The sequence below is a fragment of the Gobio gobio genome, assembly GCF_949357685.1.
Source record: "Gobio gobio genome assembly, chromosome: 6".
Taxonomy (NCBI): Eukaryota; Metazoa; Chordata; class Actinopteri; order Cypriniformes; family Gobionidae; genus Gobio; species Gobio gobio.
Genome location: NC_137102.1, coordinates 13,694,149 through 13,716,585, shown reverse-complemented (window position 1 = coordinate 13,716,585; position 22,437 = coordinate 13,694,149). Strand labels below are relative to the sequence as shown.

Here is a 22,437-nt window from a genome sequence, read left to right as displayed (position 1 = left end):
ATAAAAAGGTATCCTAAACAAATAAAATAAAAATAATAACAACCCTCTGAACATAAAGACTTAAATGAGTACAAAATGACCACAGGGTTATTAACAAAATATAATGAATTATATTTAGCCTATTATAAAATACTACAATCGGGAAATACATTTAAAAAAACAAACAAACAAACCTTACCCATATTAGAACAATAGGCAAGTTCAAAGCAGTAAAATAACAAGATATCTGACGCTCACGCTGTGAGCAGGAACTGACGTCAAACGTTTGCGACAAGCGAAGTTGCCACTATTTTGAAATCTTATACAAAGAAGTTTAATTTATCAGCTCGTTTCTCTTTTTTGCTGCTCGATGTCATAAAAATGTAAATATCGCGCACAGTTATCAAAATGTCGCCAGAGCTGGAAACGTTCCCGAGAAACCTGCTGGTGTGTGAGAAATCAAACTTCTTGAATGAAAAGTCTCGGCATGACATCCACGTGTCGAAGCACAACTTTAATTACAAGGTGAGTTTATTCATTGAACATTTGCTCAACATATTCATTTTACAACTGTATTTGTATTGTATTTTGGCTCGCGATAGTTTCAGACGGAAATGTGCCGCTTTCTCTGATGTCTCCACAGATCTCAGTGCTGATTCCTGAATGTGGGATCCTCCCTGCAAACATCAGCAGTGTCATCAACAGCTTCAGCCCTTATTATGTAGTGCGGAATCTGCCAGTTTATGAACTACTGGAAGAAACATTCCTTGAGTCACTTGTAAAGAAAGGTATGAGAGGAAATGTGCGAATGTCTCCCTCTAATATATTGCTTTTTTGGTATTAAACAAAATATTTAGATTTTTTTGTTGACTTTTTACACAGGACACTTCTATGCTCTCTCTTACAACACCAAAATAGATGAAGATAATTCCATTGCACTTCTTTCCAGTGGTAAGCAAGATAATTACACAGGGTAATAGGAGTTTTGCATTTAAAAGACCCCATAAAATCAGTGGTTCCTAAACCGTCTTGACTTTTTGATTTCTACTATAGAGTTATGACAAAGCTGCTTGTTTTCAAATTCCTTTTTTGATATACTGAATTAATGTAGTTCATTCATTTAGTATATTAAATACAGAAATCATTCAATCTATTAAATTAATTAACCATGATTCATTTTGTGATTCCAGAAGTAATATTCTGTATTCCAGAACTGTATGTTTTACAATAAATCAGTAGTTATTGTGGGAAAATAAAAATATGTTTTCAGTTTCGTCTTGATTTTATGTTTTATTTTCAGTGCTGGGTAGTAACTGATTATTTGTATTATCAGTTTACAAAAATAAAATACTTGTAATTAGATTATATTATATTTTAAAATGCTCATAATACAAATAGTTACTTTTTTATTGATTACATGATCACAATACTCACAAAATGGCAGTAAATTATTCAGTATTCTTCCTTTATATCTTTTAAATTGAAGTCTTAAGTTTTTTTGGAATTGCACACACAAATTGAGAGGCTGCACAGCATAAACAAATACAATATTTAATATTTATGTTTTTATTTTCAAAAGATTAATTTCTTATTTCTCTGATTTAATTAATTATTAGCTGTTCATACATTTATGAACCCCTCCCAAACCCTAGTTAGGCAAACCATAATGTTATGTAATGTTTAATGCACTTCATATTGTTCTTGATAAAAACCTTTTTTCTTTCTATTTGTATTTATCAATATGGTACAAGATTATTCCGTTCAAATCAATGCTATAAACAAGTTAGGTAAAAATTAGTCAAATCATATTAAATAAATAAACTAAAATGTGTAATGTACTAAATTACATTACTAACGACAGTTTTAATCATGTAATTTGTATTCAGTAATGGACTACAATTTGTAAGTAATCGACCCAGCACCGTTTATGTTTTACATTTCAGTTTGATTATTTCAATATATCAATAATAACTTGTTAATTGACAGTTTTAAGTATTCATTCCATTCTGTTCTTCCCAGGTCAGTTAATTTTGTCTCTAGATAAAGACGCATATGAACAGCTTGGCTTGGAGGGACGACCATCTCAGTACAATCACAAAAAGGCTATGAGATTTGGTAAATATCTTTATTCTGAGTAGCGTGACATTTAAGGTGTTTTAATCATTAAACAAAAGTAGTAATCAATAAATATTACAATTATAAAATGTCTTTGTTTTGCAGTCGTGACTCTGGACCTCACAGACAAAAGCTTGACTCCAGGCACCAAACGATACCAGCGGGTTCTGTCAGGTCTAAAAGACAGACTACCACTCAGATATGACTTTCTGTTTACTAAATACAACACAGGTATGTGGCCAGTAATCCACCATTACCCTCACTGACCTTAAACAAATTTCTCAATTGCCTTTTGTATTCACGACTCTTTCAGGTGCAGATGAAGATAAGACTCTTTGCAAGCTGTTGTCCCAGTACTCATACGAGGAGCACAAGCCTGCTTTTAGCCATCACACCCTGAAAAATATACTATGTCCCACACTTTACCCATCAGATATACAGGGAAAGACGCTGTCATGTGACCCACATCACTTCTTGGAGTGGCTTGGAGCTGTTAACCTGGAAATCAGTTGGTAAGCGAAGTCCAGTCACTATATCATGCTGTGCTCTTGTATGTTTGTGATTTGTTAAATATGTAAATTGACTCCATGTATTGTACAATGATTACTTAAAGACTGTGGTACAAAATAGACAACAGGAAATTACTATGACATTTTGCTTTACAAAATTTAAAGGAGTTCCTGGTGTTTTTTTTTTTTATTTAACTGTGCACTTTTTTCAGTGAAAATGCTGCTGACAGTTTCCTGTCGACATACGTGTGTCCAGAGCCCAAGAGTTCTGTCAGTCAGGCCTTGCTGTGCACGGTTACTGGCTTTATCTCACCTGAGAATGTGTTTGTGCTGCTGAAAGAACTCAGGTGAGCCCCTAACATTACTGTCACAAACTTTATTCCAACTTAAAGGTCGAGTAAGTGCTTTCTGGGAACCAATGTTGATAGTTCAAATCACTAAAACAAACACGCCCCTACCCCAAAAGGGTCTCGCCCCTATTTTGATAGCTTCACCCCACACATGCGTACGCAACGCAGGCAACGACTATGGCGGAATCTGCTGTGCCAGCCGGCCGAGGGTATGATGTCATCAATAAGTGAAAGCAATATGTGTTACTATGGTAATTCAGTTTGAATGTTCAATGAAAAAGTCATCCCTTCCTAGCCTGGCTCTGCCCTCCTACGTACTTCCGCTCAATTTTCATTTTCCTTCAGTAATCCGTCTGGGACTGCGGTATATTCTTAGGATTTCTCCAAACAAGTTTTTACCGGTCCAATCAGCGAACAGAGGGAGTGGCTGAGAACGATGATGTTGATGTCGTGCACTAGTTTGAGTTGTAGTTCAGTATAGAGGTCGACCGATAGTGGACCGCACTTGCCGATAACCGATTAATCGACCGATAGTTTTTAAAATGGAAACTGGATAAAAAAACATAATTAAAACAGTGCTGAACTTTGAAAATGTGCTAAATTAAAAACATATAAATATGAATATTAAAATGAGAAGTTCTAACATAACAAATTCTTCAGAAAATAATTTAAACATTAAAATATTACAGGTCAAATTTGTTTCTTTACCTATAATCTCGAAACATGCATGTACATTTCATAGGTAACACTATGCAGGTCCCTATGCAACAAGAATGTATTAGCTTACATGAACTATAAGCATTATGCATATATTTTTACAGCATGTATTAATATGAGCAATACAATTGTACCTTGATCATTCATGTTAGCTCATAGTGCATTAACCAAGGTTAACAGATAAAAATTCAAACAATTTAATGTTGAAATTAACATACTAACAATGAACAATACTTCCACCGCATTTATTAACCTTAGTCAATGTTACAAATGGAATCTTATTGTTGTGTTACCATTTCATACAAATCCAAACAGTCTGCTTTTTTAGAAGGCGATTAACTAATAAAAAACGAATGCGTTTCTGCTTTGTTTATGTTTCTGTCGGCAGCATGATGATACAGTTTGCTTTCTCACATCACAAATTTTATATACAACATTTGGGTCGGACTTGCATGTGTTTTTATCTCATTGTTTTAACTGCTTGAGATACTGCTATTAGCGTCCTCTCAGCCTCGTCGACAAACGTACACTGCTGTGTTAATGCAGCATCTAGTGAAGAAATGAATTACTTTATAATTATTTGGCAACAAGTACTGTAGTGTTCTGTGTTCATACCGTTTCGCTGGCATGTTTTAAACATCTGAAATGTCAGCGCTCTCTGTTGTAAGCAGACAATTATGAATCTGGGATTACAGATACAAATTTTACTTTTACAATGAGCAGAATTATTACAACACAAAGAAAAAAATATAGAGGAGCGTCAGAATGAGCAGTCACGCAAGACACGCACCATAGCAACACGTCATGGCAACAACATTTCAGACTGACAGATAATGTTACGTAAAAGATAAACGGGACATTTGAGCGCTTTGTTACTGTTTTGTACGCGCTGTTATATTAATTATAATTCAAATTCTGTTTTATTGGTCACAATATTATTGATGATTGATGAGAGGGGCACTTTTGATAGGCTAAACTTTTAAAAAGGGCAGGGGCTCGAGCCCCCAAAGCCCTCCCCTCTGCACTTGCCTGGTGTGTGTGTGTGTGTGTCCTGTCACAAAATGCGGCGAAAACTCCTACATGGCGTTAATAGTTAGATTAAGGTGTGTACATGTCTACAATGCACTGCGATAATGCGACTAAAATAGGCATACTCCACATGTCTTAATTCGATTTTTGTTTAATTAGAGTATGGCTTTAACCGGATTAAGGTAATTAGAAATAGCTGTTTACATGGTAGTTTCTTAATCAGAGTATGGTCTTAATCAGATTAATATCGGAGTATTGTTGTCCATGTAAACGTACTTACTGATTTTCCTTGGCAAAGAAATTACACTTTTATCCAAATGTACTGATTTATGGTGACTCAAGTAAAAAAAAAAACTGAATTATTGAATCATAATTCAATATTATATAATTCAACTATTACCTAAAATGTTTCAGATTGAATCAACATTATATATTTTTTTCAGTGTAGAGCATCAAACAGATGGAATGCAATGCATTTGAACACATTATCATTTCATTTTGGTGCAAATTATAAAAAAGCTAATTCAGTGAAAGTGAAATAAGACAGCATTGCTTTTCACTGCAAAAGTTTTTTTTTATTATTATATCATATAGAGAATAAGACAGATGGTGGAAGTTAAAATGGATTCAGGTTTTCGGGGAGTGGCAGTCTCAGAGACATTGGATGTCTGAGAAGCAGTAGCTGTATCATATCCAGTGGCAGTTGATAGGCAGTGGCAGTGGCAGCATTGACCTGTGAGGCAGCGTTGACCTGTGAGGCAGCGTCAACCTGAGAGCCAGCGTCGACCTCAGAGGCAGCACAGATCTGAGCGGCAGCGTCAACCTGAGAGGCAGAGTAGACCTCAGAGGCAACGTTGATCTGAGTGGCAGCATCAACCTGAGAGGCAGCGTCGACCTGAGATGCAGCGTCAACCTGAGAGGCAGCATCAACCTGTGAGGCAACGTAGACCTGAGAGGCAGTATAGACCAGAGAGCCAGCGTCAACCTGTGAGGCAGCGTGAACTGGTGAGGCAGAGTAGACCTGAGAGGCAGTGTCAACCTGTGAGGCAGCGTAGACCTGAGAGGCAGCGTAGACCAGAGAGCCAGCGTCAACCTGTGAGGCAGCGTGAACTGGTGAGGCAGAGTAGACCTGAGAGGCAGTGTCAACCTGTGAGGCAGCGTAGACCTGAGAGGCAGCGTCAACCTGTGAGGCAGCGTCAACCTGTGAGGCAGCGTCAACCTGTGAGGCAGCGTCAACCTGTGAGGCAGCGTCAACCTGTGAGGCAGCGTAGACCTGAGAGGCAGCGTCAACCTGTGAGGCAGCGTCAACCTGTGAGGCAGCGTAGACCTGTGAGGCAGCGTCAACCTGTGAGGCAGCGTCAACCTGTGAGGCAGCGTCAACCTGTGAGGCAGCGTTAACCTGTGAGGCAGCGTCGACCTGTGAGGCAGCGTCAACCTGTGAGGCAGCGTAGACCTGAGAGGCAGCGTAGACCTGAGAGGCAGCGTAGACCTGAGAGGCAGCGTAGACCTGAGAGGCAGCGTAGACCTGTGAGGCAGCGTCGACCTGTGAGGCAGCGTCAACCTGTGAGGCAGCGTCGACCTGTGAGGCAGCGTCGACCTGTGAGGCAGCGTAGACCTGTGAGGCAGCGTCAACCTGTGAGGCAGCGTAGACCTGTGAGGCAGCGTCAACCTGTGAGGCAGCGTAGACCTGAGAGGCAGCGTAGACCTGTGAGGCAGCATCGGCCTGTGAGGCAGCGTAGACCTGTGAGGCAGCGTAGACCTGTGAGGCAGCGTAGACCTGTGAGGCAGCATCAACCTGAGAGGCAGCGTAGACCTGTGAGGCAGCATCGGCCTGTGAGGCAGCGTCGGCCTGTGAGGCAGCATTGACTTCAGAGGCAGCGTCAACCTGAGAAGCAGTGGGAGTCTCAGACACTGTGGAAAAAGAAGAAAGCAGAAACTATTATCATTTTTAATTTACTTCATTTTTAGGGGCCAAGCACCGAAAGTTGCAGAGGCACCTATTGAAATTGTTTGCGTTCCTATTAGGGCTGGGTATTGACACAAATTTCACAATTCGATTCGATTTCGATTCACAAGCTTTCGATTTGATACGATTTTCAATTCAATTCAATATCGATTACTTTAGATATATATTAGGTACAATACATGGCCAATTTTCTCAAGGAAAACAAATCTCTGAACTATGTTGTAAACTATGGTAGTCAGTTATTGTGAGGAAAATAAGTATTTGAACACCCTGCTATTTTGCAAGTTCTCCCACTTAGAAATCATGGAGGGGTCTGAAATTGTCATCGTAGGTGCATGTCCACTGTGAGAGACATAATCTAAAAAATCCAGAAATCACAATGTATGATTTTTTAACTCTTTATACGTATGATACAGCTGCAAATAAGTATTTGAACACCTGTCTATCAGCTAGAATTCTGACCCTCAAAGACCTGCCTTAGTCTGCCTTTAAAATGTCCACCTCCACTCCATTTATTATCCTAAATTAGATGCACCTGTTTGAGGTCGTTAGCTGCATAAAGACACCTGTCCACCCCATACAATCAGTAAGAATCCAACTACTAACATGGCCAAGACCAAAGAGCTGTCCAAAGACACTAGAGACAGAATTGTACACCTCCACAAGGCTGGAAAGGGCTACGGGGAAATTGCCAAGCAGCTTGGTGAAAAAAGGTCCACTGTTGGAGCAATCATTAGAAAATGGAAGAAGCTAAACATGACTGTCAATCTCCCTCGGACTGGGGCTCCATGCAAGATCTCACCTCGTGGGGTCTCAATGATCCTAAGAAAGGTGAGAAATCAGCCCAGAACTACACGGGAGGAGCTGGTCAATGACCTGAAAAGAGCTGGGACCACCGTTTCCAAGGTTACTGTTGGTAGTACACTAAGACGTCATGGTTTGAAATCATGCATGGCACGGAAGGCTCCCCTGCTTAAACCAGCACATGTCCCGGCCCGTCTTAAGTTTGCCAATGACCATTTGGATGATCCAGAGGAGTCATGGGAGAAAGTCATGTGGTCAGATGAGACCAAAATAGAACTTTTTGGTCATAATTCCACTAAACGTGTTTGGAGGAAGAAGAATGATGAGTACCATCCCAAGAACACCATCCCTACTGTGAAGCATGGGGGTGGTAGCATCATGCTTTGGGGGTGTTTTTCTGCACATGGGACAGGGCGACTGCACTGTATTAAGGAGAGAATGACCGGGGCTAGTTTTTGGGGAACAACCTCCTTCCCTCAGTTAGAGCATTGAAGATGGGTCGAGGCTGGGTCTTCCAGCATGACAATGACCCGAAGCACACAGCCAGGATAACCAAGGAGTGGTTCTGTAAGAAGCATATCAAGGTTTTGGCATGGTCTAGCCAGTCTCCAGACCTAAACCCAATAGAGAATCTTTGGAGGGAGCTCAAACTGACTGATCTAGAGAAGATCTGTGTGGAGGAGTGGGCCAAAATCCCTCCTGCAGTGTGTGCAAACCTGGTGAAAAACTACAGGAAACGTTTGACCTCTGTAATTGCAAACAAAGGCTACTGTACCAAATATTAACATTGATTTTCTCAGGTGTTCAAATACTTATTTGCAGCTGTATCATACAAATAAATAGTTAAAAAATCATACATTGTGATTTCTGGATTTTTTTTTATTATAGATTATGTCTCTCACAGTGGACATGCACCTACGATGACAATTTCAGACCCCTCCATGATTTCTAAGTGGGAGAACTTGCAAAATAGCAGGGTGTTCAAATACTTATTTTCCTCACTGTATACTACATTAGCCTACTAATATTGAAGGTACAAAATGAACTGATTTGTATACAAACACTTAAATTACACTAAATTATGTTTTATTATAAAATAATAATAAAGTTATAATATTAACTTTACAATTACATAATCATATTTATACTCCAATTAGTTTTTTGAAATATAAACATTTGGCTGTCATAAAAACGTGCCAGATTTATTCATAGGCATGCATTAAATTGAAGAACATTAAAAATGACAATGAATATGTAATGTGGTGCATATAATTATCAAAATACTCCTCTCTAGAGTTATTTTTTTCTAGCTGATTAAAGCTTACTAACGAGTTTATGGACACTGGATATGGTTTTTCTGGGGTAAATGTGACGTTACATGACATTGTTTACTTATTAGCCATTTTACTTGCGTCTTTCTGCGGTTGAAACTTGAGCTATTCCATGTGACATGATACGGATTTCAGTAAGTTATCCTGTATCTTTTAACACACTTTCAGATGCTTATTCATGTTTACTTTGCGCTGTAACTGGTATTAAGGCGGAAGAGAAGATCAGTTCATGTGCATTCCGCGCTGCCGGTTCTCTTGAGCTGAGCTGCGGCAGAGCGATTTCGCACCACAGCGCCAAAGCGGTATTTATGCTTTTGAATTTCGTAAAAAAATAGACGTAATTTGAAATCTGAGACTTTGTTCTATATCAATAGTAATAAAGCACAAAGATTATAGCGATTTATTGGATGGGAGGTGCGCTACAATGTTTATTTCATTCATTAACTGAAAACAAGATGACTAATCGATTCTTGGGATTTAAGAATCGATATTGTTTTGTAAAAGTGAGAATCGATTAAAATCGAGAAATCAATATTTTTTTACCCAGCCCCTTGCAGCTATATTTATTATTATTATTATTATTATTATTATTATTCTGTATTGGAGTCTATGGCAGCCCATAGAACCGCTTGCGGGAAAGTTATGAAATTTGGCACATAGATAGAGAACAGTCTCAACTGTCACCACAGCACATTTAGAGTCTCTAACTCAATCACTCTAGTGCCACCAACTGTCCAAAGATGCACTCACGTTTATGCTAATAACTTTTGAACCGTAAGGGTTAGAAACAAAATGCTTTTGTCCTCTGATTCTGTGGCTCAAGCTAATTCGATTGATCACAATCACAATTCCTGTGATTTTCTGTAGTGGTAATTTTCCTGCTAAAAATCCAACTTTTTCAAACTCCTCCTAGATGGTTTATCCGATTTGCACAAAAATTGAACCAGATCATCTTCAGACAATGACGACAAAAAGTTTGATTAATCAAACTGTTTTCAGATAACATGAATTTTACGTAGTACTTGCGAAAATAGACACAAGACTGTATCTCCACAATGCTTTATCGTATTCAAACCAAACTTGGTACATTTGCAAGCACAACCTGAGGCAATATGCTGCGTTTCAGGGCAGCGCCACCTACTGGTCCAGAGATACAAAAATAGCTATTTTTGCTTATAACTTCTGATGGGTTTATCCAAAGTGCTGAGTGCTGAGTCCAACGATACCAGACATGCCAGGTTTCAGCGTATGGTTTGTGCAGCATTGTAATTTAGCGCTAAGTTAGGAAACATATGTCGATAGCTAAATAATAATGCCCAAATGTCAAAATATTGATAGTAAGGGGTATTGTGCTTCTTGGTGGCGCTATTATAGAACAAAACATGAAATTCCCATCGATTACAATGTAGTATTATGATATAAAATGCTAATGCTATACTTTACGAATGCATTAGCGTATCGTTACAAAACTCGGTAAGTGTCTTCTGCACCATGCACTGAAGGTACTCAAAAAGTTTCGAGGCAGCGACACCTTGTGGTCAAAAGTTATAGCAAAATTTACAAAAATGCTAATAACTTTTGACTAAATTAGCCTATTGTAATTAAACTGATCATAATACATTCCTTGGCTCATGCCGTGAACATAGATACCAATTTTGCCATATTTGGCAAACCTTCCTGTCCTCCATCTTGTTATTTGTTAAAAACCTTCTTTTTCAAACGCGTACTAGACCACTTGATCTTCAGATCGTGCTGACAAAAAGTTAAGGATTTTGCTCCGATAGACGACACCATTTTTGTATCCACCTGTTTCCGGGGGCGCTACTGTAAAAAAGAACGTGGGAACAACTTCCGGTGAGGCGGCAGAAGTAGTATTCCAATGGTATTTTGTGTGCTAGTTAGTGGAGAGGCTAAGTGTTTTTCGGATCATTGGCAAGGTTTCAAAATTATAATTTTTACTTTTTTTTTAATCAGATGGTGCCACAAGGGTTAAGTGAAGGTTACGGTGAAGCAACATTTGCAGAATGACACACTAAATTTAATTTAGTACATTTATTAGTTAATTGATAATATTACAATACAATTTTCGTGTCCTTAATTGTCCTTCCTTACTTTACTGACCTTCCACCAAAGTGCTGCTGCATGACTACAACAGCGTCCTGGCCCTAATTCATGAACAACCCGCTGTCTATACTTCACCTGTCACTGATGCTAGAACCCATGCCTTGTGATGGGATACGTGTAGGCTCGGCTCAATGTCCGCTTTTAGATCGTTTCCGACAGATACTGATATGCCTCTGAGCTTTTCAAATTGCTCATCGCCTTACCATCACAGCCTACTGAATCTAGAAAATAGCTAAGAAAGCTACCGTACTTGATACGAGGCCAACTACCGCGGAGGGTAAAGGTACTGTTGTTTCACCCTTTTGAAAGTTTGTTGAGGTTGTCTTCCCACATCGTTAGCCAATTTGGATAGCTTGAATGACTGTTGAATGTTGAATGTCAATAAGCTATGTTTCCATTAGGGTTGGGTATCGTTTGGTTTTTTTTCGATTCCGGTGCCAAACCGATACTTTTAAAACGGTTCCGGTGCCTAAACGGTGCCTGAACCGATACTTTTTTTTTTTTTTAAAAGGCCACCAAACGAGGTGGATGACATTAAATGGCTTTTTATTTATTTATTTATTATTTAAATTGAACCATTTATTAAAAGTTTAATGTATACTTAAATGTATGAATATAAATAAATACAAAACACAATTTACTTATTTACAAATTATAATTGACATATTTACAAATTCACAGTAAAACCTAAGCCACCCAACTACAACAAGCCTAATATAACTCTAAACAGTTACAGTAATAACAGCAGTAGTCTGTATTCTTGCTCTGCTACAAACCAGCTTCGAGCTTCAGCTTTATTTTGAAATATGATCATATTCTCTGGCTAAATATTTTTGAACGCATCGCCTTAATGTTTCCATGGTGACGCGTCATGTTTCTCACATGACACAGCAGCCGCAATAGCGCTGACAGCTCAGCTGTATCGGGTTTATTTCGTTTTTTCTTTTTATTCAAAATATTCACAAACTTCTTAACTGTGTCACGAACTATCTGATGTTCAAATGTGTTAGTGAATGTGTGTTAGTTGATCTATAAAGCGCAATGGGCGGCGCCATGTTAGTTTGCGCCTCAGAATCGGATCTGTCGGATTTAACGTTACAACACTTGAGATCATTCTCGTCTCACGAAATACATGAAAGTAAGTGACCAGTGAACTGGAAGAAGAATAGAGTAAACTATATAGTTACTATATAATGTGCATTTATCTGATGTGAATAAAACACGTAACGTTAGTCAAATTATAACCGTCTGAAAGGATTGTCATTGCCGCTTTCATAGACATCAGTGTGTGTTTTTTGCTAGTACTTATGAACATTTAAATGTCTGAAACCTGAAATAAACATGATGTCGTTGAAAACACTGAATAGTTGTCATGAGTTGTGATGTGACCAGCGCTGAGCGTCTGTCTCTGGCTCAGCCAAAGCGCGAAAGCACGTTTGAATTTTGGCACCGAAATGAGGAACCGAAATCTGCGTTCTGATTCGGTCCGGTACAAACCGGTTATATAAGTACCGGTGCCATATTGGAACCGGATTTCGGTACCCTAGTTTCCATCCACCTATTTTTGTGCACATTTTGGGATAACGTTATTGCATCAAAAAAAAAAATGCTGAATGGAAACGCCAAGATGCGCATGAATTCTATAAATGCACATAAAAAAAATGTATGCGCTCGTTTGAGTCGGATACATTTTCTATCCGATACGAAAACGTGCGCATAAACTACGATGGAAATGCATAAAGTCCCGCTTGTTTACTTTGAACCGGAAGACGTTCCCACTTTTGACACAAGGCTTCATGGGGCGTAGGAAACTTGTGGATAGCGCTGCAACGAATTTGAGGCATGGTGCCAAAATGACTCTACATCTCTGCAATGCTTTGACTTATTGACATTAAACTTTGCATGTATTATTGTTCCCTTATTCTGTCCACATCACATCAATTTCGGAACTGTGCAACCTATTGGTCAAAGCTGATAAACCATTAAACCATTATAATTGACTGTATTTATAATTTTACAGCTATTTAGCCTAAAATTATCTTAATATGTCTTCAATGGCTCCTTGACACTCCCAGACATGTTGGCAAGTCCTATTGTCTTTTTTGTGCTTGGCCCCGGTAACGGTTGCTTGCAGCTATATTTGAAGAGTTCAGATGCAAAAGCCTCTAAAAGCCACCTCGGTCAAAAATGAAATAACGATACTGAATGAATGCTCTCCGTATATAGTATACGTTCATAAAATACTTTCACTCCAAACCCACTAAATCCCAGCCTCAGCCCATTCAGAAGTACCGGTTCTTAGGTAGAAACCTATACATAGAAGCCTGACAAAAATGCTTATTTTAAAGAAAAACATCAGACGGACTCAGAGGCTTTTGCATCTGAAGTCTTCATTTATCAGTATAATGGTTACTGTGATTAAAGATGTTCATATTTGTTTGATTGCACTGTTGGGAAAAAGTAATTAAGCTATTTTTAAAGGTCAAAACCACCCTTTCATTACATCATAAACCAGAAGTTAAAGGATTTTGATGAAGTGTATCACCTTTCAAAGCTGGGCTCGCCCTAAACAAAGCATCTTCCTCCTTTATAAGAATGACTCCAAGGCCTAGAGCAGCAAATAAAACAAAACATTCAAATTGTGCACACATCAAAGCACATTTGATAGATAATTTACTGCATAAATAATAATTTACTCAATTTACTTGAATATATGCTCCGATCAACAGATCAACAAATGCACTTACCTGGATGTTTTGGGACATTCCACTCCAGTTGTCCCTTCTTTGTCTTGTTGATAATTTGTTTTTGCTTGGTGCCTTGGTGAAGCTGGCTTTTGTTTATGTGTACCTTGGTGAAGCAGTACCGTAAAAGCAGCATACTAGCAGTGATCAGCATGGCTTGATTTTCGCAGAATATTGGCTGAACTGTATATTAACCAAGCAGAGAGCAACTCGCAGACTGAATTGTTAAAGCAGAACGAATCTTGCAATCGAGAAAACAGACTTGTCTTAAATGAAGCAATACCGAGTAATGCAGACAGTCAAGCAGACCGAGTGTTAGATAGTGTCTGAACATTCTAATTCTTTAAGCTGTGATGTCACAGTGAAGCCATTCTGGACATTCTATGAAGTTGTGCTGCAGCAAACATTTTGTAGATTCAGAGCTTAAAAAAAAAGACTTCTAGCCCATCTAGGCCTTTATTTCTCTATTAATCACTCTGGTCTCCGTTATTGCCAGTCTGATCTGCTTTTAAAAAAGTAGCCTATACAAAGTAATACACCAGTCATTAATGAAAGGACAATGAGACTCTAAATAAGACATTTTAAGAGACTGCTAGAGATGTATGTTTGCACATGATGGGAGACAATGATGGTCTGCAGAAGTGTCAAGTAACGAAGTACAAATACTTATTACCTTACTTTAGTAGACATTTTGGGTATCTATACTTTACTGGAGTAGGCCTAATTAGTATAAACATATAGCCTGCCATTCCGACTCCCTATTGGTTTGTACGCGATCCATCGCACCTGCACATGACACAAATCACGTAGGCTAAAGCTCAGTAGTACACATATATGTTTTTTTTAATGTAGGCTATTTGCATTGTACTAAAATTCATTTTCAATGGGCATATATGCCGCAGAAACAGGTAGGTTATCCCAAATTTTTCAACATTAACATTTTAATATAACATATCAGGGTTTTCCCTGCATAGAGAATTACAAGGCGGCAGCCTCCGTCAAATTTCGTGCCGCCTCCTTCTATCGACAAAACACAGACAGTCACATGGTCAGATTAGGCCTGTCGTGAAAATTAAATAATCATCAGAATTGTATATCGTCACATGATCCTTCAGCAATCATTCTTATATTATGATTTGCTGGTACAAATTCATCCAAAGCCATTCCATAACTGAATGTGAGTGACAGAAGAATATTTACATGGTTAAATTAAAATCGTGAAACTACCTCCGTGGCCGTCTCTCAATATGCGTTCTTGTCTGTACTTGTGTTCTCAAATAGGAAATGTCCCCGGTTTCCATTTCAGAAATCTGGTCACCTTACCTAAACCACATATTAATGTTTAATATATTATTTTTAAAATGTAAACGAAAAGAGGCAGGGTGTTTTATACTTCGTTTTATTATAAATATATAAGATAATCAGGCAATGCATATTATCTTCAATGCATGTTTATAATAAAACGAAATATAAAAAACCCAGCCTCTTTTCGTTTACATTTAAAAAAAAAAAAAAACACACACACACATAATATAGGCAAAATATAGGCTATGATTATCACTGTAATAAATTAAATATGACACGAAACACAACCCAGTCTCTTTTTGTTAAATGTCAGTTTATGTGTGATCATCAATAGCAATTATAAAAGTATAAGTAAAAGGTATAAGAAGCTATACAATAAATAAAGCAATTCAGTCAAAGTCAGTGCTAGGAGTCTACAAGTGTAAAGTTTAATAGCTTAAAAATATAAAGTTATGAAACTTCACTTTGCCCTCAGACAAAACGATCTGTCTGGGAACAAATTATAGATTAATGAGAGCAAAGATCAGCCGTTAGATCTACACAAGACGAGACGAATCATATCTTATGTTTAACCACTACAGAGACATCAGAGCCAGCGGCAGACGGCAGAAGGACTGGCCGAGGAAAGGCGCCTCTCGGTGGGGTTAATGAGCGATTGAGCGCCACTGAACCACTGGAGCTCACAACTCCGAAAACGGCAGATCAAATTTTAAAAAAGGTGCTCTCTTTATAAATAATCCACAGATTTGAGCTTTAAACAACTACATTCTCGCCTGAAAAGGACTTAAAACTATATTTTGTAAAACATGAACACTACCAGAGGGCTCTCGCTAAGACCCATTCGTTTAACCACCAAAGGGCCAAGCTGGTATCAGACTTTTGCCGAATCCAGTCGGTAAGACAGCGATAACATCTTTAGATATGAAGGCTTCAAGTGTTGTTCTTTGCTCGGGTTTTAATGAAAAGGAAAAGTTTAAATCGCTTAAAACAGACGCGATAGCTGATTCGAACGAGTGATGCTCCAAGGCGGCAAATCTGCTTCAACGTCGCTGCGCTGTCGTCATTGTGTAAAGCCCGCCCCAACGTTTCTAATTGGTGCCGCGATTTCTAGGGATTAGAAATGGGTTTGAATGGGCTCTTTGCCAGACTACTTGCAGAGCAAATCTAAATTTGACGGAAGTTGTCTGGGTTTTCCCAGGCTAGTAGTGCTTTGTATTCATACCGTTTCGCTGGCGTGTTTTAAACATCTGAAGTGTCAGCGCTCTCTGTTCAGCGTGTGCTCTCCGTTCAGCGCGCAGCCTCACGTGGTAATGTAAACAACACACATGAGGTTTTTTTTTTCGCCTCTAGAGACCGCTCTCGTGCTATATCATGCCAGCAGACTCTTCTCAGAGCTCTTGTACTGTGTAATAACAGCGCACCCGTCTCAGCCGCTCCAGCAACGGACGCAACACGGGAAAACTATCGGTGAGGATTTTTGCCGATAACGATTGTTCCACCAATCAACTATCAGTGCCGATTAATCGGCAAAACGGATGAATCGGTCGACCTCTAGTTCAGTAATGGCGGCGGAGAAAGATGCGAGCGAAGCCATTGGGTCCGTCTCAATCAGCAGCTCCCTAGTTCAGTAGTCAGGGCACTGATCAGGGAGTCAGCCCATTGACTTATGTCCTGATCAGTGCCCTGACTACTGAACTAGGGAGCTGCTGATTGAGACGCACCCATTCATTCCGTTGTGGTACCACTGCCGAATATCCAGAAGTTAAATCTGGAGCAAGAACAATCTTTGCTGAGTTTTGTTGGTGGCCATGATGTTGTGTCCCGGGAAAAGTTAGTGGTGAAGGAGTTGGCTGAAGCCCCAGTAATTGTTTCTCGGGTGGTCGGAAGGTATTGTCATCATTTACAGGGGCTAGTCAGTGATTTTATTGCCGTCCGTCTCCCACCACCCGCGTAAAAATCCCCGGCCGAATTACCTACTGTTTTAGACAAACACCAAGGTCGTGTAGTCATTTAAGTGCTGTCCGAGTTCACACTTCAAAATTCACTGTTTATATCCTTTTTGACCACTGCAGGGCACCGAACGGTTGCGCTTCGCTGTAATTTGGATGCATTTCTAGACTTGTATTTCTTTAAATGCTGGCAAGTATTTTCAAGAGCAATGTATTTCATCACCGCCCAAAAAATAAAAGGAAGAAAAGCACGTAAACATTTGAATTGGGCCGTTATTTACGGCAGCATTTATTCTTATCATATCAAGCATATGATATTTATTTACAGCATACAATCATGTTATGGACCACGTGAGCAGCGCATTCCCGATCACAATAATCTCCCCTCCACCGTGAATAAATCACAATCCGAATGCACAAGGTTTTATCACTGAGGTGGCTGCACATTTTTTTTAACAGACTTCCATGTGAGAAATAAAGGCGAACAGCGCATGACATACTTCACGACCAAACGTTAGCGATTGGTTATGGCAGATCCAGAGTGTCTCTGGGCAGATCCAATAGTTTTAAACTTCAACAGAGTACCCGCCTTCAAGGAAGTAAACGCTTGTCAATGGAGAGTGGCCCGACTCTCTGTACAAATGAAATGTACGAGAGTCTGGTAGGACCAGGCTAATCCCTTCCATCCCAAAAACACAAACATGGTTCTCATGAACAACTCAATAGTACGAGCACGAACATATTACAGTTATGACAAGATTAGAGGGTTATATCGATCACGAAAAGAGGAACCAAAGGAAACAAACATATATTTGGAGTATATTATCTTACTTTTCAGAAGCTTGAAGCAGACAGCGAGGAGGTTTAGGCTTATACGATGTTGAAAATGAATGGGTATTTATCATTGTTGAAGCGAACGATAATACGATTGCAAATGGACAAACAAGCGAACATGACACACGAGCATATTCAAGCAAAAGCCAGCATATATTAGTTCTGTGAAACAAAACAAAATCAATGTTACTCGCCTATCGAGAAGAAATAAAGCAACCTCGGCGTCCGATTGCAGGCCTTCCCGCTCCTTGAGTTCTCTCCAGCGCTGGAAAGCTGGCTCTTCTTGCCTGATCGTAAGCCTTATTTTGTTGCATAGACATTTTCCACATTGTCCTGTTTTGAATAATGATGTGCACTGAGCGCTCTCTTCTCACCATCATTAGTAGACACGCCCCTAACTGCTGATTGGCTAAAAGTTTGTTTTGGTACTCGGCCTGAGACACTTTTCTAAAGCATTTTTGAAATATCACTTACCCTACTTTTAATATGCAGACAACTACAAGTAAGCCATTCATAGGATAATTCCCAAGTAAATCTGTGAATTTGAACAGTCAACAGTCATTATTTTTATAATTATGTGTGGTGACTTTTGTGAAAAAGAAGTGTGCTTAATAGTATTGAATGTGTCAAGCGATCTTGAGCTTGGGAAATATATATATATATATTTATTATATATATATATATATATATATAATATAACCAGCCTACTTTTTTCCCCCAACTTTGTTCATTTTCAAGTATTGAAAAAATTAAGTGGTTAAAAAATATTGTTGTTATTGACAATTATGTGAACCTATTAAATCTCTCTCTCTCTCTCTCTCTCTCTCTCTCTCTCTCTCTCTCTCTCTCTCTCTCTCGCTCTCTCTCTCTCGCTCTCTCTCTATCTATCTATCTATCTATCTATCTATCTATCTATCTATCTATCTATATATATATATATATATATATATATATATATATATATATATATATATATATATAATATAATATGTGTGTGTGTGCATGCACCTGCATTTATTTAGTCTACTTTATTCATAAGTTTTATTTGTTCACAAACAGGAAAAATGTCCACATTCACAATACAAAATGTTATCTTTATTGGTTTGAGTTACTAGGAGTATGCAATGGAACAGATTGTTGTCATGTATTTAATTTATTGATTCATTCATCTATCCATTAATTAATTTTTGCTTCTAAGATAATGGTTGCAAAACATTTTGCGACCCAGTGCTTTCCCTCACTTTCACCAGCAGAGGTCCTCGTCGAGCTCTGATTTGAAAAGCTTTGAGTAATGAACCTTTTTCTGATACAATTCTGCTGAAAGCTTCACTGGTTCAGAAAGCTTCACTTCGCCATTACTACATTTAAGTGTCTGAAAACTTACATTCAGTTTGCACTTAAGTATATGCTTTTATAGTATATTATTGTATATAATATTTTAAGCTGTTTATTTCTCTTCCTCTGATCATCCAGGCAGTATTTCAGTGAACCTAAGTTTACACCATGGGTTTCCCTCACTGTGCATGGATTTATGGATAGTCCTGTGTCATGGGGAGCCACAGAACATGGATTCTTCAAAGGTGGTGAAAACTTCTACAACTTTGTTTGCTTCAAGAATCAGGACTACTGGTTACACATGGCTGTTGGTGCTCAAGATGGCTGCCCACCATGAAACAATGGACATTTGACACTGAGGATAAGAGACATGTTGTGTTGAAATGTAAAATACAAACGTAAAATGTATGATGTTGGTTTTTATTAAAATTAAATTATAAAAGCACAAGCGTGGGTAAAAAAAAAAAACTTATAGCATATCAATTTATTTGGACCAGTTATTTTCACAGCTGTTACATGTTCTGAAACCTAAAAAAAATCTTTACAGATTGTACAATTTATAGCATTTAGTATATCAACTATAAGAAATAAGCCTTGCCATTATATATATAAAAAAATCTAGTTTTGACCAGCATTTGAAACTGAAGGCAGATCACATATGTACAGCTATGCTGAAATTCAGAAAACAAGGATAATATATAATTTTGTCAGTGAAGTGACTGTAACGAAGCAATTTTTCCCTCAGGTATAGTCAGCAATGTTTTACATCAAACTGCAACACCCTGTTTACAGAATTCAAATCTGCCAAGATATCCATAATAGATTTAACATTTCAGATATTACTGCAAAGCTGCGTTGAGAAAATTAGAATTTGTTTCTGGTTTTTGTGTTCTAGGGTTATTAACAGATACTGAATTGTAATTCTCACAGATCAAACTAATGTTCCATTGACGTCATTTTAGAAGCCAATGAACAATGAAGTTTACATATCACATACAAGTTAAAATATACAAGACATCAATGTCACAATGCACTTCATAATCAAATATAACCTGCCACATTGTTTTGAAAAAATGTCATTAAAATAACTGAACAAAATCATTCAATAAGTACAATTGTAAGAATGAAAACAATATTTTCACAATCATAAATATAATTCCATAAACAAGAGTTTTACAAAATCATTTGGGAAGAGAAAAACGTACACAACCATCTGTTATTCCATGTTATGGAACCACTGCAGCAAACTCTATCTATGGTCAATAAATACTGAATAGAATTAACAACATATATAATTTACACATTTTATTGCTGGGGCTGAGCGGATTAATTACTGAATAGAATTTTGCTTGCTTTCCTGTACTGAGTCGGACCAATTTCGAGCTAAAACTTTGGAGCAGAACATTAATAGTGCATAGATATCTGTACCAGAAACATGATGTAGAATTTTCAAAACGAGTAAGATTTAAACCAGATGCTAAAAATCATATTATGGATTTTGAGAGGTAGAACTTTAGAACTGGAGGGGGGAAATATTTCTGCAGGTATCTTTTTGCAAAGTCACATTGTTAAGCAATTTTTACGTGGACAGTTTCGCAACCCATTTTCCTAAACCTACTCCATTCCCACCCACATTATATTTTAAAAAAAAACTACCGGTAAACAAAAATGAAAGAGCCATTCCATTTAATAATAGTGCATACTAGCTAGTAACTACATATGTTTGGATTTCAGTAGGATCTTCCCTTAGAGATGGTTGTTGAATCTCCAGGGCTCTTCTGATGATACAGCAGTCCAGTCTGTTGGAACCAGCAGAAATAAGGATGCAGATTTAAATCGCCAGCACCCTTTATTGACTCGTGAGGAACAAACCTCATTAAATTTCATAATGTCATAAGTTATTAAATTAGAAATATTGTCAACATTTACATCACAATTATTTGGTGGTATAATGTTACTCCAAAAGCAAACAGTTTGTACGCAGAGAACATACAAACAAAACTATAATTAAGCTGAACAGTTTTAAAATTAAGCCAGCAAAACATACAAATGTTAACTTTTGATACAAATAACTGTTCATTCCTACTAAGCCAGCGCCTTGCAAATCCACATGTACTTAAGCATTCGTTTTGTTCACTTGACGACTGTTATTACATAATCAGAAATTCAATGTGCTTTTCCTTTAATGCATTAGTAGCTTTCAAGTCAAGATGATGCTATAACAGAACTGATGCTAAATCCCTAAGCACTGCTGTCATCTTTATTGCCGTCATTGTCTGACTACAAAGGGCTGACCGATGTAAATGCCTGCTAGATTTGCCTGAATACTCAAGGTGAACAAGGCTTGAGATGACTTGTAATCGATGTAATAAAAGTACCAACTAAAGAAAAGCCTGCTACCGACTAAATTCTTGATTCTAATGGCAATCTGTTAGTTTAGCAGTAACCAAACGTTGACGAGCGCATGCATCACTTTCTTAAATTATTACTCATCTTTTCTCAATCAGTCTGCATAGGAGGCATGTCAGAGAAAATAGCCCAAAAACATGTGACCTCTTTGACAAAGCAATTCAAGGCTATAGTCCTGATAAAACAGATCGAGCTGAAGGATGACAGGAATTGACATGTATCGAGGCATTCTGTCCTTCTGCACAGTGCCTGGAGAAAGATGTGCAAGATATATCACAAACTTCGCATTAAAGTCATTATCAAGTGTAGCAGAATGAGATGCTGCTTTCTGCAGTCGGATGAAAAAGGAAATACATCCTGGACGAAGATGAAGTCTTCCTCTGATGGGGAGGTCCACCAAAATCCTACTAAAAAAAGTAACCACTGACAAACCTTGTCTATATAACATCAGGCACTTGAGGATGGAGGTCTTTGACACCCACAGGACATTTAATCGATTTAGAATTCATCTATTTTCTTCTGGAGATATTTGAGTATGGAGTCCATGCCCTGAGGAGAGCCCCAGACCCTCTTAAGTGCTTCACACTCCCTCTCGTTGGCCTGCTCCAGGGCGGCCCGGTTAATGTTCCTCACCAGTGCTTTGGACTCGCGCAGAACCTTCAGTGTTTCCCGCAGCATCAGCATGACAAAATAACATGAGGGGAACAAAATAAGGAAGAAAAGGAAAAGAAGGCACATGACTTATGGATGTGGATGCATTGTGAATTAGTAAAGAAGTCCACTGTTATTTCAGCACAAAATACTTAAAATGTTCCTCATGATGTACTAATGATTCAAAATAAAAAAAAACTGCAAAAACAGCAGAAGAATCACAGTTGAATGCATTTCCAATTTATTCTAGAAAGACTATGAAGATCAAATGTACATGATCTAAAAT

At 38.2% G+C, this 22,437-nt stretch overlaps 2 protein-coding genes across 2 annotated transcripts in view; one reads left to right on the top strand and one right to left on the bottom strand.

The window, feature by feature from the left end:
* Positions 1-235: 235 nt before the first annotated feature.
* On the top strand, positions 236-21,474 carry rpp40 (ribonuclease P/MRP 40 subunit). Its single transcript, XM_079820107.1, has 8 exons — positions 236-504; positions 623-767; positions 862-930; positions 1,999-2,094; positions 2,200-2,325; positions 2,408-2,606; positions 2,816-2,950; positions 19,230-21,474. Exons 1-8 carry the CDS (start codon positions 388-390, stop codon positions 19,426-19,428), a joined length of 1,086 nt encoding a protein of 361 aa, XP_079676233.1. The 5' UTR covers positions 236-387; the 3' UTR covers positions 19,429-21,474.
* cdyl (chromodomain protein, Y-like) overlaps positions 20,764-22,437 on the bottom strand; it is a 26,391-nt gene continuing 24,717 nt past the window's right edge. The window contains exon 7 of the mRNA XM_079820096.1: positions 20,764-22,157. Within this exon, the coding sequence (XP_079676222.1) occupies positions 21,999-22,157 (159 nt within the window). The 3' untranslated portion in view covers positions 20,764-21,998. The remainder of the gene's footprint in view (positions 22,158-22,437) is intronic.

Excerpts from the sequence above, each read along its gene's own strand:
- rpp40 (XM_079820107.1), top strand. The coding sequence starts at position 388 with ATGTCGCCAGAGCTGGAAACGTTCCCGAGAAACCTGCTGGTGTGTGAG. Across the intron at positions 2,326-2,407 it reads GTTTACTAAATACAACACAG|GTGCAGATGAAGATAAGACT; the intron begins GTATGTGGCCAG and ends CGACTCTTTCAG. Across the intron at positions 2,607-2,815 it reads GTTAACCTGGAAATCAGTTG|TGAAAATGCTGCTGACAGTT; the intron begins GTAAGCGAAGTC and ends CACTTTTTTCAG.